This window comes from Strix uralensis, chromosome 8, assembly GCF_047716275.1.
Source record: "Strix uralensis isolate ZFMK-TIS-50842 chromosome 8, bStrUra1, whole genome shotgun sequence".
In the NCBI taxonomy this organism is placed as follows: Eukaryota; Metazoa; Chordata; class Aves; order Strigiformes; family Strigidae; genus Strix; species Strix uralensis.
The window spans coordinates 11,137,982-11,153,302 of record NC_133979.1 but is presented as its reverse complement, the minus strand read 5'-3'; the positions used below and the strand labels follow the sequence as shown (position 1 = coordinate 11,153,302).

Sequence of the window (15,321 nt, the reverse complement as noted above, 5' to 3'; positions counted from 1 at the left end):
GGGGCAAAGAGCAGCTGGTGGCAGAGGCTGAGCCACAGGGATCCCTGGCTGCTGGCTTGGGGCTGTGTGTGATGCTGCCTGTCCTCTCCCTGCCAGCCCTTGCTGCTGCCGAAATGCCCAGAGCCTCTCCGGGCCAAGGAGGGACCCTGTGTGCTTCGACCCTGCCCCAGCACTGCGGGCCTGAGTTCTAATGATACAGCCTGTCCCAAGCCCCCGACCCTGAAGCTGTAATGCATATTTTGCCATCCCTTCACCACAGATAGTTAATAAAGCCGTTCCAGCTGGGCGGGAGGATGTTGGGGTGGTGCTGTGGGAACATGGTCCCTTCCCAGCTCACCTTCGAGGAGGTTTGTGCTGGGCTGGGGTGTCCCGAGCAGGAGGAGGGTCCTCCAGGGCTGTGAAGGGGGCGAGGGGGAGGCTGGGGGGAACAAGGCGGTGGCTGGGGGCTGCAGCAGTGCCTGTCACCAGTGCTGGCCCAGGGGACTCCTGGAAAGGAGAAAAATGGCGTTAATGGGTGGGGGGTCCCGGCAGGAGCTGCCCAGCCACCCTGTGGCACACAGGGCACTGGGTGCAGAGCACATCACAGCTGTGGTTTGGCACTAGGAGGGGGCACACTTGCCCCAGGGCCCCTGGCTCTGTAGGGCACCCCTGTCCCCAGCTGCAGCCAAGGAAGTGGTTCCCAAATCATCTCCCCAAGCTCACACCTCCAACCCATCATGCTGTCCAACCCCCCTCTCCCCACTCCAGAGAGCTGGAAAGGGCCCTGGGAGGAGGCTCTTACCATAAAGAGCTCTGGCACAGGCAGGGCTGGCAGGAGCTGGGGGGCCACGGGGGGTGGAAGGATGGTTTGGGGCAGTCGTGGCCCTGTCTGCTCCATGTGGCATCGCAGCATCCCCACCTCTGCCTGGAGCTGGGCCAGCTCCTCCATGTGCCGCTGGGCTGCCTGGGAGCCTGGGGGACGGCAGCTCTTCACTGCAGAGGTTACACTCCCCCAGCGCCCCCCCCAGTAACTCCTGGCATCCCCCTGGGCTGGTGTTCAGGGTCGCTGGGGGTCCCATTCGTGCTGCTGCTGTGACTCTTCCCTCCTTGTTCCCTCCCAAATGTCTAATGGAACGTTGTCCCCCTGCTCAGTGCTGTCACTGTGCAAGGCCCCTGCCAAGTGCAGCCCAGGGGCTCTGGCAGCTGCAACCCCAGAGGCAGCTGGGGGCTGTGGGGTGCAGGTGGGGGCTGCCCCAGTCCCTGGGACCTGTCACCTACTGGCATTGGCTTGCCTCTCCCTCCTGGCCTTCAGCGCCAAGAGTTCATCTTCCAGCCGCTGGTTCTCCACCTCCACAGCCAGCAGTGCTGCATCCAGGTCCTGTGCACCAGGGCCGGGGGGCTCTGCCCGCACAGCCAGGGCTGCCTCAGTTGCCCCCTGTGCAGGCAGGGTCCCCGCTGGGGATGGGCTGGGGCTGGGATTGGGGCTTACCCATCCTCCTGCCCCCACGCAGCCCCATGGGTCCTTTCTCCAGTGCCGTGGCCTCCACCTGGAGCTGGAGGAGCTGGTCCAGGATGGCTGGGTTGTGCCCTCCAGCATGCAGGTAGGCCAGTCGCAGGGCCCTGCCGCAGCCCTGGCGTCAGCCATTGCGGGGGCTCGGCAGACGCTCAGCTTGGCTCCGCCATCACCCACAGACCCTCACCTGGCCTCGGCGGTGAGCGGCCCAGCGCCTGGCAGGAGGGTGTCAAGGTGGAGGGTAGCCCTGGGGAGGAAACAGAAATGGAGAGATGTGATGAAAATGAGGGGCTGATGGCCCCTGGGTTGAGAGCACCCCACTCCCTGGGCGCTGCTCTGGAGGGGTGCAGAGCCCTGTCCCCATCTGCCGGGGCTCACCCTCCGGGCGACAGCCATCTGCCCTGATCCTGCAGCACCTCTGGGGCCCGGCTCCGCTCCAGCTCCCCATGCTCAGGGCGGGGGGTTGCACCTGCTCCGGTCCTCAGCGCTGCCAGCCGCCGGCACAGCCCTGTGGGATGGTGAGGGGCTGCAGGGGTGGCTCAGCATGACCCCCACAGCTCCGCTCCAAGGGCTACTGCATCCCACAGGTGTGTCCCCATCACCCCAAAACCCCTGCCAGCGCCTACCCTCTCTCTGCTGCTCCAGCTGCTGGGTCCTGGCCCGGATTTCGGCCATGTGGCGCTTGTGGGCCTCCAGCAGCTCCTGTGGCTGCTGCCCGTGCCCCCGTGGTGGGGCTGGCCGCTGGCTGGGCTCTCCCTGCTGCACAGGGAATTGCAAAGGGCTCGAGGGGCTGGACGCCACCAGTCACGGGGCTTGGGGTGCAGGGAGCTGTTGGGGTGCTGATGCCCACCCCAGGGTGGGGGGTTTGCCGTACCTCCACTGCCAGCCTCCTGGAAGCGGGGTCAGCTGCGCGGAGCAGGGCCCTCTCGCGGGGGGTGAGCACATCCCCCAGGGGAGCCCCCCGCGCTCGCCCCGACCCCCGCTGTCCCTGCACGGCCGGCGGGAGCCCAGGAAGCACGAGGAGATGGCGTGGCTCAGCATGGGACATCCCGACCTCGCAGAAGCAAACAGGACGAAAAGGTGAGGGGAAATGCTTAATAACATAAACTATTCTGGCTTTGGCAAAATGCCCCGAGGGCTGCCCACATGGTGTGGGGTGGAAGGAGGGCGGGTCCCCCTGGTTCAGGCTGGGCCAGATCCAGCCACAGTGGCTGTGACACCCCATTTCCTCACCCGCAGCATGTCCCAGCCCAGCACCCATCCCTGTCCCCATCCTCACACCCCCCATGCCAGAGCCGGCTCCACACTACCGGGGTGTCCCGCGGCCTCCCCGCCGTGCCCAAAGCCCCCTCCGCGGGCGGTGGGTCCCCCCCGGGGAGGCAGGAGCTGCTGGTCGCCGGGGTCCCGAGGCACAGCTTCTCCTCGTGCGCCCGCAGCAGTGGCCGGGAGCTGAAAACCATCCGGCAGCGGGGGCAGATGAAGCCCCCTGTGCCCGGCATGGGGCACCCTGGAAAGCACAGCAGGGTTGGGGGTCACCTGGGGGTGCCACCCTGCCTGGGCAGAGGGGTCATCCCGCCAGGAATGGCACCCCGGCGTGGGCTGGGACGTGGGCACTGACCTGCTCGGCAGCAGCCGCGGTGTTTGAAGCCACCGTTGCTATGCTGGGACAGGAGAGGGAGGTGGCTGCACCCCTGGCCCTTCCCACTGTTTACCACAGGCACTGGAAAGGGGGAAAAAATGTCACTTGGCCACCTGAGCGATCCACAGAAACCAAGATGCGGGAGGCCCTGCCAGCAGCCACGCACAGCAAGAGGCTGCCCTGTGTTCCCCCCACCCTGCCCCGAGCTCCCCTTTCATGGTTACAGAGCACTTGCTACCAGCCCTGGGGGTGCCCCAGGGGGGGCCCTTTTCCTCCTTGCAGCAGCTCAGAACTGTGCACCACCGTCTACTGAGCATCCTCCTTGCTGAGATGGAACCACTCCTCCCCCCTGCCCCCTTCTCAGTGCCACGGGTGGTCAGGGCCCCACCTTTGTTCCCAAAATGAGCCCCCCCTCCTTCCCTCCTTGCCCCCTCTCTGCTTGCTGAGCAGACACATGCTCTTCTCAGGGTGTCGTAGGTCACCCTCCCCCTTTGCCACTAGCGATACCCATCACAGAAAACAGGCGCTTTGCTCAGGAAGAAGCTGCCGTTTGATTGACAGGGATTTGCTCAGTCAGGCTCTCCCAGAGGCAGCCAGTAACGCTTTAAAAGTTCCATCAGTGTTTAAACCTGCACACCCCAGGGGCGGGGCGGGGCACGGAAGTTGAAGGAAGTTTGGCATGAAACACACAGAGCTCTGGGTACACACAGCTCCTGCTCTGCTGTGCCCCCAGCAGCAGGTTCCTCACTCGAGACAGGAATGGTGCAGCTATCTAGTTTGCCCAGTCCAAGTGGCTGCCAGCACAGACTTTTTTAAACCTACCCATTTCTTGACAACAATGACAATACATTTACCTCATTTTTCCCTTAAATGGATGTAGGAAGTTACATTTTTTAAGAATGGATAAACTTTTCCAGACAAAAGCCACGTTTGATAGGACCAAAGTGGAAGGACCTTCAAAAGGAACTAGAGGATCTGTGGTCTTACAGCAGCCCAAGCACCTCCCCGAGCATTCCCAGGCAGACCCAGCAAGTGGAGCTCGGCTTCGAGGGCAGGGATGAAGGAACGCCCCTCAGCTGCTCGCTCCCAGGGGGTTAACGGCAGTGCCAGCATCCCAGAGTCAGCAGGAACTAAAGGCACAAATAGCAGAGTTACACCTGGTGTCACTGAGCATGTTCCCTTGAGCCCAGGTGCAAAGATTCACAGCTAACCACAAAAATTTTATTACACATCTGCCCTCTCTGCCTGGTCAGGAACAGATTAAAAAGACTGAAGCAAGACCTCGGGTGAAATCCCCCCAGGATTTCATACCCCATGTGCGATTCCATCCAACCCCCTAACATGCCAACCATGCCAATACTTTCCAATCCAAAATGTTTGTGTACAAGCTGAACTTAAAACAGACACTGAAATAGCTTAGGCCACAACTGAGTTGTTTGTAAAATCCTTTTTAATCTAATAGAAATGTTTTCATGAATTTTTAAAAAAGATTTCAATGAAAACAGCTTTGGATTCAGACATTCCCTTGCCACGTTGTGAACATAAACAGCAGCATTGCACTAGGAACAAGTGACACCGACCAGTCGAGCTTCACGATTTTGTATGAAGCGGAAAAAAAAAAAAAAAGCACACTGCTTGAAGTGGAAGATAATTTGAATTATTTTCTTTCATTTCTTTTTAAAAAAAACAAACACGGGCTATCATCTCACCATTGTTCTCCCTCTCCCTTCTTAAAGGAAGAGTTTAGCTCCTGCAGTCTGAGCGCTACAGCAATGTTTGCCAAGTGGAAAAATACAGCGGGAGAAGAAACTATTTATCCCCAGAGCTATTAAACCCCCAAAGTTGCAGGTCCCTTTAGAGGAAAGCTTTTCTTACATAAGAAAGACAATTAGAATTGGCAAACTGATGCAAAATATTTATTCCAAGTTAGTTATTTTTGATGCAGTAGTTTTTCCCCCTCATACAGACTCAATGTGATAGTCACTTTTTTAAATCTGTAAATAATGTTATCAAAATAATCTTAATCTTTGAAATCTCACAAAAAATTTATATTTTACAATCCACCCTGAATATCAAGGCTGCAAGAAGAAGAACACAAACAAGTCCTATATCCAAATATTTTACAGCTGTACCCAAAAAAAGAAAACCACAAACGCCTGGTTAAGTGATGAAGCTCCCCGAGCCGCCAAAAAAAAAATAAAATAAAATAAAAAATTCATGTTATTAGCATTAATTTAACATAATTAGAACTTCAATAGCCATTTTGTCATTGACAATGATTGTTTTAGCACACTGTTACCGCACGACATTATGTAATGCAGGCGGCACTGTTAGAAGCTTGTTGTTGCAAAGATCAGTCAGCCACTTGTGTCCTGCTTACAAGACTGAACTTGTGCACTGCCCCACAAGGGATTTTTGTCAAAATTTGCTAGCTGCACAAACTTCTATTAAGCATTAGGGCAAAACCAAAAGAAAAAGCTAAAGAAGCCAATTTCTCTCTTCTTTGGGATACAATTATTTCCCTTGTGCATGAAGTATCAACAACAAAAGAAAAAACTGAACAGACTGGAGACAGAATAAACTCTGTTTAGTTTATACAACCCCAAACACATGTTGAACTATGAACTGAGTTTATTGGGTTGGTTTTATTTATTTAAATTTTCTTGTGCCCACTTTCAGGCATCATCATCTGACGTTTCGCTGCTACTAGTTTCTGTGTCTGAGTCCTCAATCTTTGTCTTAAAAGTGCTTCTCCAGTGGAACAACAGGCTGGAGCCGCGGCCCTGAAGAAATCCATTCTTCCCAAATCCGTTTCTTCTTCGCTGTAGGAACGAAAGCAAGTTTTAAACCAAGCAAGAGTGCAGAGAGTAACTGTCACTAACCATCTGTGGACCCAAATTATGTTTTTAACTGTATACAGATGCTCTGCAGGGGTAACGCAGTCATCAGTCACACTACAATCTCACTTCAATTCTTTGTCTTCTTGAACATCCTTAAGAATTACACCACAGAAGACTTGTGCATGAGAAGGGAGAGGGAGAAGAGCAGTCATGAGTGGCAAGAGCTCTAAACATACCTGCTCTGATTTAATTTGGAACTCTTTGAGCTCATCCTCCGTGAGGGGAAGGTAGTTCTCATCATTTTCAGGATATTCCTGCCATCCCATTTCTTTCAATAACCTGATTTGTGGAGAAAAGAAAAGGGGCATGGGAATTAAAGCAAGGGAACTATGACAAAGGAGAGAACGTTTTGTCCATGAAGCACAAGGTTTTGTATTAAATCACTCCCGATTCACCAGGGAATCTTCTGTATGAGGCACACTTCAACAATGCTTCACGTTTACCCAACATTTTTCGTACTCAGTGTCTTTTACAAATATTTAATCATCAGCAGTCCTGTACAACGGGTAGATAACTAGTCTGGCAGAAGGAAAGCAAAGCAGAGATTTGAAATTCTACCCAAGGACACTGAAAGAGGACACAAGGCAATCAAACCAGTATCACAGCTCAGGATTCTCCTAAAACTTACCCTCCGCTTACACCAGATGCTCACACACTGTTTACTCACTGAAGAGATACAAGCTGAGACACTAGGTAAATATTTTCTTAACTCTCCCCCACTTTTACAGCATTTAAAGCAGCACAGGAGTATTTTAACTGCAGACAGAGAAGTGGTGTGTGAATGTGAGGGTGTCTTCAGTCTTCAGACCATTCTGTTTAGGGCACCTGCTTGTAAATTAACCAGAATCACACTAGGTTTGTGCTCATTCCTGGTGTGGGCAGGTAAATATCTAGGCAGCACCAACACAAGGGGATGTGGCACTAAAGAAGCGCAGGAATGTAGTTACAGACCTTGCAAAGTCTTGGCTCAGCTGTCATCAGTGTCTTGTTTTACTTTCAATAAGACTCCACCCAGTCCAGCACTAGTCATGAAGCCCACACACCTCTAGCTCAGTACACACAAAGCTACTGCTGCTTCCCACAGCGTTGTGTTTGAAATAGTTTCCTTCTCCTCAAACAGTCCAAGGACTCACCCTCCTTTACTCCAGACACCTTATTTTACCATTTACTCACCTGTGTTCTGCTTCCAATGAATGAGAGAGGTTTTCCCCCTCCTCCGGCAAAGGGAGAGAAAGGCCATTCTGATGGCAGTTCTCTTCCCAGTTTTCCTTTGGTTCTGGTGTGCTGTTGCTCTCCATCTAAAGAAAAATAAAGGCATCAAAGTGCTTGCACAGACCATGCCAACAGCAAGGTTCCAAGTTCAAGCTTCTGTTTTTGGAAGTAAAGCAAAGCCTTTCACCTTGAGTCAGTGGTTTTTACAGAGCCTGGACTGATAATTAAGCCACAGACTTATGTATTTAGAGGTCTGGTCCAAGCCTCTGAGCCTTAAGCCACTATCCTGCACCTTTCATAAACACCAAAATCAACTTTCCCGTGGGTGTAGTTTGACAAGGAAGTTTGAAAGCAAATTAAGATGTTAAAATATGGTATTGTTCCACTCCTTAGAGAATCCCTACAAAAATCTAATTAACGTCACTGTCTGGGACCTTCCCTTCTACCTCATTTATTAATTACCCATTTGCATTTCATCATGTTATGGATCTCCCTTCATCACAGTGCTGTGCATTACTCCTGCTGGCACGTGTGCCAGACCAGTGGAAGTCATGCCTCTCCTCCTCCAGAACCTGAACTACATTCACTGCTCTGGTTTTTTCCAGTACCCAACTCCTTAAATACATAATGATCATATATACAGTAAGGACAGCAATCTTACATCATCCAGCTTGTCACATTCTCTGTTCTCTGTTATCTCCCCGTTTCTATCATCTTTCAGTGCCTTCAGGAATTCGCTCTTTTTATCAGTGGTACGGCGCATCAGCTTCGTCAAGCGTGAAGAGCAGATCTCGATGGGAGGGGTGGTGCTGGAAGGACTCTAGACAAGGAAGGTAGAATATAGAGAATTTCAAACTGTATTGCTGCAAAGATGGGACCCTTTTCAGGGTCTGTGCTTACACCTTTCAAACATCCACCAGTTTCTTGGCTGGCTCTTAACCCCTCAAAAAAGAAAAATCTAATGTCAAATTCCCATCAAAATACTGACTGGTGAGGCACATTCACTTCTTCCCTTACCAGCACTCTGTTCTCCCACCTATCATTATCAAGTCTTAATTTTTTTTTCTTCCCCTAGGAGTCAATTCACACAGCCATGAAAACATTTTATTTTGTTCCTTGGCAATGTAACTCTCTCAAGCAATGCTGGAGTTTACAACGGAATATTAAGGCAGAGAACTTCATGCAGGACTCTTACCCTACAAAAATTAAAAAATTAACATTAGGCTCAGTTCAAATTTGCGTCTTAAGCCATCCTGACAGACTCTACCCTGAAATTAAGTTACAGGGTGGTAATCTCCTTTCAGGGAGTGGTCACATCCTTAACTAACCACAACTGGATGTGAAATGGGTAGCCACAGCCTCATTATCCTCCCCTGGAGAGCACGCGGCTGATTCCTTGCTATGTACACTCACAGCTCGGATGGGTCAGTGTGGAGCCAGACACAGACAACCCTGGAGCCTGTGGGAAATTGGCTCAGCTCAATTCATGAACCCAAGGTAACCTCCCATGCTCTTTCACAGCGTCTAAGCTTTCTTAATTATCTTGAATCTGTGAACCAGGCAGAAGGCCCAAGAGTTTGCATATTAGCAGTATCCCAGCCATGACACTGCAATAAAAGCACTACTAACCAAGATGAGCTTTCAATTTAATCTATGCCATCATTTTGACGGGGCACACAAAAGAAACTTAAGAGCACGTTATGGGAAAGTTCCCAATATCTTAACTTTCTGCTCATATATGGAGTTCATGTCTGGCTACTCTTAAAACAGTGAGGAATTTAGCCATTGGTATGGGCACCTGACACTAGAATCTTGCATGCAAAACTATTCTTTCCCATCACTTACTTGCTTTTTTCCCCCTCAATCTTAAAACAGAGTAAAATTTCCTAAAGCCTGGAGTGTTTTTCTTCCCCCCTGACTTTTTTTTAAACTACGGTGGGAAGGTTGCAAATTCAGGCTCTTCAAAATGAATCTCCTTCGCAAAGTATTTTTACCATACTCACAGTGCTCTGAGCAAAGATCTAGGGAACTAAAATATTTAGCAAACAAAAACAAGGCAGCAACTGCTGCTTGTATTTTTAATGCTTGTTGCACATGAAACAGTGGTGTGCAATAATGCCTTTCAGGGAAGCACATGCTGAAAGTAATGTCTTACAGTAAACATTTCTCAAGTGGCCTTTGCAGATTTTGCCTAATTCAACACAGTAAAGAACAAATCAGCAATTGTAACAGACATAAGTGACTGTGAATATTAGGTTAAAAAGCTAGCACAGTACTGAAATTAAGCTCTCAACATGGTAACTACTTTGACTGCAGTGACGGAAGGTAACAATGAACAAAGGAGACTAAAAATTAGATGTCTTCTGGTGTGGGAATATAATGGAAGATAGGCAAGAAGGATTGTAAACACGCTCAAGTGACTTGCAGCTGGGCTGTTGAAAAACACGTATCGTACTAAACGTTGTTTAGTTTTGTGTGTGTGACAGGTAAAACATCCACGTTTAGATAACACAGGCTCAGAGGCACCTTATCAAACATGCTTGAGATTCCTGCCCTGCTGTGGGAAAAAGCAAAGCACAGTGGAAAACCACACCTGCAAAAATCCCTAATACACAGGTGAAAGCAGCAGCTTCAACAACTTTTTCTTCTCTTCCTGGCTAGCAATGACCAAGCTCTGCAGTGCCTGTGTCCTCACTTGCATGCCTCTGCTTTGGTGTTGCTGCAGGGATCCCCCAGGTCACGAGATAACAAGAATAGGTTTACACTTTGCGTTTTGTCTGTGGTTTTAGGGATGTTCCTGCGTCCTGCCTGTGTCAGCTCACACATTTACTCATTTGGAACACTCTACTCGAGCTCCTTCCTATTGGCTGTTTTAATGTTTCATAGAACTGCCGAGGTACTAAAGCTTAATTTCTACACATGAGGGGAAGACAGTTATAGCTAAAGTTTAGAAACAACTGATCTCTGAAAGGGAGTTTAATTTCACCTCAATTCTCGTTTTATGCATAACTTTCTGTAGAAGTGTTTTTACACAACATTCTCTTTTGTTACTGAAGGGGTACAAGTAGTCATTTTTGGTATATTTTCTAAAGGTAAGTTTAGCCCTTTCATTGAAAGGCATTGACGCGTCAAAGCTTTTTTTTTTTTTTTTTTTTTAAAAATGAGAGCACTATGCATCATCTCAGATTTGTTCAGATGTCAGTCTATGTAACAGGGGTGGCTACTCTTACAGAAAAGTCATCCTGAATAATTTTAAGAATTCAGACTGTATCTTAATTTGTTTTTCTTAGACTGGTTTGTGGGGACACGGTGCCAGTTGGCACTTTTTTAGTTTTCAACACACTGTGGTCTCTTACGCAAAAAGGTGTTATTTTCAACAGTTCTGCAGCAGGGGCATTATCCCCATTTCAGAAATAAAAAGGCAGAGGTTACTTGTGGTAGGCTGGTGAAGATAGGATTACAGTAGTATTTGCTGGCCATGGTCCTGTATTTTCACACTGCCAGTCTCCAACAGATTCAAAGAAAAATGTATTACAAGTGTTCAATTTTAGTTGGGAGGAATTTTTAAGCCCTTTTTGTTTAGTTGATTGATGCTGGTAATACAAGAAGTATTCAAGGAAGTACTGCTTGTTCTGGGGAAAAACCAGCTGCCTACTCCTGCTGTCAGATTAGTACCTGACATCTTTGCTGACTAAAGTTTCACTCAAGACCTTGGGGGGGTGGGGTGGGTGTGTGAAGGAGACAACTTGCATTACTACTGTATGACATAAAGTGATTATCCACCTCGGCATCTACCTGGAGGTGAAAACCTATTGAAGCTTACATATTTATGCTACAAAGATGTCCATACTGTGCTGTGCATTACACAAAAAGAAAGCTGTCAGCAGCACAAAGGACTCAGTCTAAGGACAGACAAAAGCAAGGTAAGGGAAAGGAATACAGTGCAAGATCTGTTTGTCAAAGTGACAGGTGCATGCTTGTTAACTACTGCTTTTAATGACCACTTTTACACTCGGCAGTGGCTAAAGCAGAAAAGTACAGGCTGTTGCAAAGTAAAGCCTGCAAAGCACAGAATCATAAACATGACAAGGTCTTATTTCAGAAGTAAGATCTGTAAAGGAACAAGACAAATGCACAACTAGAAAAAAATCCCTCCGTTGCACTTGAAACGCAAACACTCTCATTTAAAATTTTGTGAAGACATCATTTATCACAGTCTGTTTTATTTTTGTTCTTTTTACATAGGCTCACAAACCTGTTGAATTTTGATTCCCAGGAGCAGAGGAGAAAAGTTATTCAGTGTCACTTTTCTGTTAAGCTTTGTGGAATTTCAAGGTCCAAACCAGCATTTTGTATACAAGCTATGAAGCGAAGCATAGAAACGCTGGCCAAAATGTGTTATTTCACAGTTACTGCTGAAATGTTAACAGATTTATATTCCAAGGTTCTCTTCATACTTCAGACAAAACCTGGAGGTAAGTCAGTTCCCACCTCAGCAGATTACCTCCTTCCAACACCAAAATTAAAAACAGACACTGTAGCTGAAGACACACGTATACATGCTAAACTCCCTCAACCCCCTCAGAGCTCATTGCTTGTGCTGCTGTTCTAGAGAAAGGAAATGAGGCAGATCACCCTCCTTCCCCTTCTTTTCCCATACTGAAGAACAGCATGGTACCAGTTTACCTATCTATTCACATCAGTTCTTGCTATCTGCACTCCAATAACACCAAGTCTACACACGTCTAGTTATGCAATATTATTTAAAGCATTAGTAATTTTTTTTTTTATATCGGAGGGAAGTTCTAATACATTTGGACAAAGACGAATGGTTTTACATCCAGGTAAACCACGTTTTTCTATCTTCTGGTGTATCAGAGATGCGGCAGAACATGTTAAGAAGGTACAAGCGAGTCATTCTTCAAGGGTGCAAAGGTAGGTACCATGTACAGAGAGGACCATATTGTGTTTAAGCTATGGTAGGTGATAGTGTTAGAAGTTCCCGCCCTATCCCCAAACCCAGACCCTTACCTCTTTGGGAGAGGTGAGGACTGAGCCACTCGCCAGTACCGCTGGTTTGGTTACAGACACTGGACTGGTAAAGGCAGAGTCACGGCTGGAGGAAAGCGAGCCTGGTTTATGTTCACTTCTGTTGGCTTTCCATGGACTTGGCTATATTGAAGAGAACACAAAATACTGGACAGTTAACGGTAAGGCACAAGAAGGGGTTGCTTGCAAGTAGTAAAACAAGTAAACAAACATTATGTTGGCTGTGGTATGGATTTTTTTTTCCTTCCTCTCCAATAACAGTCTCAACAAGTTTACCTCAACACTCACTTTTTCCCCATCTTCTTCTGTCTTCCCCAAACCACACAAAACTCTGCTTCATGGGCACCACTCTTCAGTAAAACTGTTAGAGCTCAAAGAGAAAATCCAGCATTGCTCTTCATTAACTGGAATCACCACCAAGTAATGCAATGCATCTTACAGCTACCCACAGATGGGAAGTAAAAAAATCCCAATTAAATTCACATTACATATGGGAACACTGTATGCCACAGAGAAAGGGTTTGCATCACTTGACAGGAACCTCCCCTGCGTGAGGAAGAAGCACACATCAAGGAATATTTCTGTCCAGGCTGAGAATGCAAATTACTTATTTCCTAGGGCCCTGAAAGTGTCCATCATTACACTGATTTAGCAACAACAACAACAGAAAAAAAAGAAAAAGCAGTCAGTTCATTAAAGTGCATGAACACTTGCTGTTTTGCTCTGGATACTCTCTGCAGTATCCCTTCAAATACACTGGAGATTTGGCTGAAAAGCAAAGACTTCAAGGTAAGTTTTTGTTACTTGGAATGTTATTCTCGAGCCTCTCATCAACCAAGGACAAACACTGTGAAGCGACAGTCTTTACAAAAAGGATCTTAACAGGAAACTTGTATCAGTAGCACAAGAAAAACACCCATCAGAGCACTAAAACATACTTGTTCCTTTGACCCATTGGACTTCTGAAGCCACCTTCAAGTCATTAGCAAAATAACTCATGCACAAGTGGGATTCAGTGAAATCTGAGATGCAACAGATCTTGCATTCTGCAAGCAATGAGAGCAGAAGCCATTACTTCAGTATGTTCTCACCCTCCATTGGGTTATTTTATTAATTTTTAAATAAATAAATTGGTAGGGGAGGCCATCAGCATTACTCTTTCACTCCTACTAAAAACAAGAGCAGTCCACATTACTGAATGGATTATTTGGCATTCACAGCACACATTCCAAGCATTCCCTTCAAACCCAGAAAATACCCTGATCTGCGCAATATTGTCTGGTACTAAAATTAGGGTGTAGAATTACTATGACAAAAAGTTTATCTCCGCAGATCCGGTGTTCACACCGTTTAAGATACCCAGCTCTTAGCTGCTGACTGTTGTTCTCCCATCTTCCACAAAGGGGCAGTTCAGACAAATTCAAGGACAGACCCCTAATTGCTTTCTTAGCGAGGCCACTAGATTCAAGCACAACAACTAGAGATGAATATCAAAAGGAATCGTTTGCAGATTATGACCTTCATGGATTGCTTGACTGTGAACAATGAGCCATCTCCATTAGCCAAGAAAGAATGCACTTGTTTCACTGCCACCACTTCCCTTCTTCTCAACACTACTTGGTACAACTTAACAGAAACATTTTTCATTGAGTTTGCCTGTGACACCTTTTCCATACTGCTGACTTTGTCAAAAGGAATCTTTTGACCCCTCTACTACTTTATACACTGCAATTTCTGTACAACTTTCTAGAAGTTTTCAGAATAATGCATCCTATCAGAGCTGCTTTATGTCTGTACCTTCATAAAAGGCACCATGCACACAGTTTTTCTGAGTAAGGATATGCTGATATCCCACCTTTTAGCTTTGCTAATGGTCACCATTCATTAACAAAAGCGCTGCTGATGACACCAGCAGACAATTCTTCCCTCTCCCAATCCCCACTGCTGAGGGGAGCCACACTCCCCCAACAATCACAACACCATGTCAATGCATACACACTTAAAAATTAGTATCTAAATCACTAAGTACATATTTATATCCTGCTAAACATGACTGATCTCTTGGGCTACATATCAAAAGTCAATACCTTCTCCACCAGACAAATACCATTTCGCAAGTTATCAATACTGTAATACCTCAGGTATGAATCCAGGTGTAATCCAGACCTACCAACTGGTTCAGTACAGTAAATACTTCATTAAAAGGAACTTAGCCAGCTAGCACTACATGTTGTCATAATCTCTGATTTAAATATAGATACACAATCTGGAATGCAAATGAGAGCTACATAACATGTAAAACAAGCTAACAAAAAAGCCCTACCATTATTTTTGATGTAAGCTGAACTTCCATACCACAGTCACAAGGCTGTCTCAGAAAAACAGGTAATATTTTTCAAAATATCTATAAAAATTAAAGGGTTTATTCCAACTGTAAGCACTGATTAATGTACTTTGTTTCATCTGAAGAATCAAAACTTAGAGCCTAATTTCAGAACACAGTTAGGAAAAGCTTCAAGACAGCTCTTCTAGATGGAATTAATGAAAAACCGCTGATCATGGGTTTTACAAGTAGCCAAAACAAATGCAATGGTGACTGCACAGCAAGGAGTAACAACTGAACAGATTTTTACGTCCAAATTCTACGCTTTCAAGCAACAGGTATACCATGACTGGCAGTAACAACAGACATTGACATAGCTTTCAGAAGTGCATTTCAATCTCTCAATCTCTACAGTTGGTACAGCACTAACTTTCAGAACCTGCAAGTTATCTCTGCACACAATAGGATCTAAAACAGAATTCTAGTGAACAGGAATGGATACAGCTTTTCTATTTACTCTGAAGCAATCAAAGAGACAACCGAACAGTCTGGACAGAAAATGTATCTTTGGCTTTTTGTTTCAAAGACCACTTAAAACATCCAGACTAAAAGCAGGGAAGACTATATATACACATGTATCAATCAAGCTGTACAAGCAAAAATAAAAGCCACAGGAGGCTCCCTATCCATCAGAAGCTGCATCTTG

At 46.9% G+C, this 15,321-nt stretch overlaps 1 protein-coding gene across 2 annotated transcripts in view; it reads right to left on the bottom strand.

The window, feature by feature from the left end:
• Positions 1-5,025: 5,025 nt before the first annotated feature.
• The window catches only part of GPBP1L1 (GC-rich promoter binding protein 1 like 1), a 34,091-nt gene continuing 23,795 nt past the window's right edge, over positions 5,026-15,321 (bottom strand). For both annotated transcript variants that reach the window (XM_074876160.1, XM_074876161.1), the window contains 5 exons: positions 12,275-12,415; positions 7,905-8,063; positions 7,205-7,329; positions 6,208-6,310; positions 5,026-5,953 (listed from right to left, as the gene is read on the bottom strand). In XM_074876160.1, the coding sequence (XP_074732261.1) occupies positions 5,807-5,953; positions 6,208-6,310; positions 7,205-7,329; positions 7,905-8,063; positions 12,275-12,415 (675 nt within the window). In that variant the 3' untranslated portion in view covers positions 5,026-5,806. The remainder of the gene's footprint in view (positions 5,954-6,207; positions 6,311-7,204; positions 7,330-7,904; positions 8,064-12,274; positions 12,416-15,321) is intronic.